Source organism: Alexandromys fortis, unplaced genomic scaffold, assembly GCF_014885135.2.
Source record: "Alexandromys fortis isolate MF-2015 unplaced genomic scaffold, M_Fortis_MF-2015_v1.1 scaffold_99, whole genome shotgun sequence".
NCBI classification, from domain to species: domain Eukaryota; kingdom Metazoa; phylum Chordata; class Mammalia; order Rodentia; family Cricetidae; genus Alexandromys; species Alexandromys fortis.
Window position 1 is genome coordinate 5,453,869 of NW_026067982.1, and position 1,251 is coordinate 5,455,119.

Below are 1,251 nucleotides of genomic sequence, written 5' to 3' on the forward strand. Positions count from 1 at the left end.
ATCAAGGTCAAATTATTTTGGATTATGATTCTAGCATACATATGTCTCATAATTAGAAGTCTCATCTTTTCTACAGCAAATATATTATTTTTATTATGTGATTTCAAAAATTATTAATAAACTATAGAGCACGGATGCCGAAATTGTTGTGCCACGAACTGAGATATATTGTAGATTTGTTAATTCTTCCAAGACCATTCATATATTCCTGAGATATTCATATGTACCATGTATTTTATCACAATATGAACTGCATCCATTCATGTTCTCTCTAGGGAGAATTGAGTTGTGTTCTCTTTGTGAAGGTGGGAGACCATGGAAAGGCTGAACACCAGTTCAGAAGAGGGCTTCCTCTTGCTGGGCTTCTCAGACTGGCCTCACCTAGAACCCGTCTTTTTTGCCTTCATCTCTGTTCTCTACTCTCTGACTCTCTTCGGCAACACCGTGATCATCATTCTCTCACGACTGGACAGTCGCCTACACACACCCATGTACTACTTCCTCTGCCACCTCTCCTTCCTGGACCTCTGCTACACCGCCAGCACTGTGCCCCAGCTGCTGGTCAACCTCTCTGGACTCGACAGGATCATCAGCTTTGCAAGGTGTGTGGCCCAGCTCTTCATAATGCTCTCACTGGGAGGAACTGAGTGTGTGCTTTTGGTGACAATGGCTATCGACCGCTATGCCGCCGTGTGTCGCCCACTCCACTACACAACCATTATGCATCCCCTTCTCTGCAGGGCGTTGGTTATATTCTCCTGGGTGGGAGGACTCGTGAACTCTCTGATCCAGACAAGCCTCGTGATGGCCATGCCTCTCTGTGGACACCAGCTGAACCACTTCTTCTGCGAGCTGCCTGTTCTCCTCAAGTTGGCCTGTGAGGACACAGGAGGGACAGAGGCCAATCTGTTTGTGGCCCGGGTCATTATCTTAGTCTGTCCTTTAGTGCTAATTCTGGGCTCCTATGCCCACATTGCCAGGGCAGTGCTGAACATCAAGTCAATGGCTGGTCGCAGAAAGGCTTTTGGGACGTGTGCGTCTCACCTCATTGTGGTCACCCTGTTTTATGGCTCAGCCATCTCCACCTACCTCCAACCTGTGCACAGGTACTCTGAGGGTGAGGGGAAGTTCGTTGCTCTTTTTTATACAGTAGTCACCCCCATGCTCAACCCCCTGATCTATACCCTGAGGAACAAGGATGTGAAGGGGGCTCTGTGGAGGGTCCTGGGGAGAGGCACAGCCTCCAGGTAG

General features: G+C 48.4%; 1 protein-coding gene across 1 annotated transcript; it reads left to right on the plus strand.

The window, feature by feature from the left end:
- Positions 1-315: 315 nt before the first annotated feature.
- Positions 316-1,251, plus strand: LOC126511430 (olfactory receptor 2Y1-like). Its single transcript, XM_050158580.1, has one exon. It carries the CDS (start codon positions 316-318, stop codon positions 1,249-1,251), a length of 936 nt encoding a protein of 311 aa, XP_050014537.1.

Excerpts from the sequence above, each read along its gene's own strand:
- LOC126511430 (XM_050158580.1), top strand. The coding sequence starts at position 316 with ATGGAAAGGCTGAACACCAGTTCAGAAGAGGGCTTCCTCTTGCTGGGC.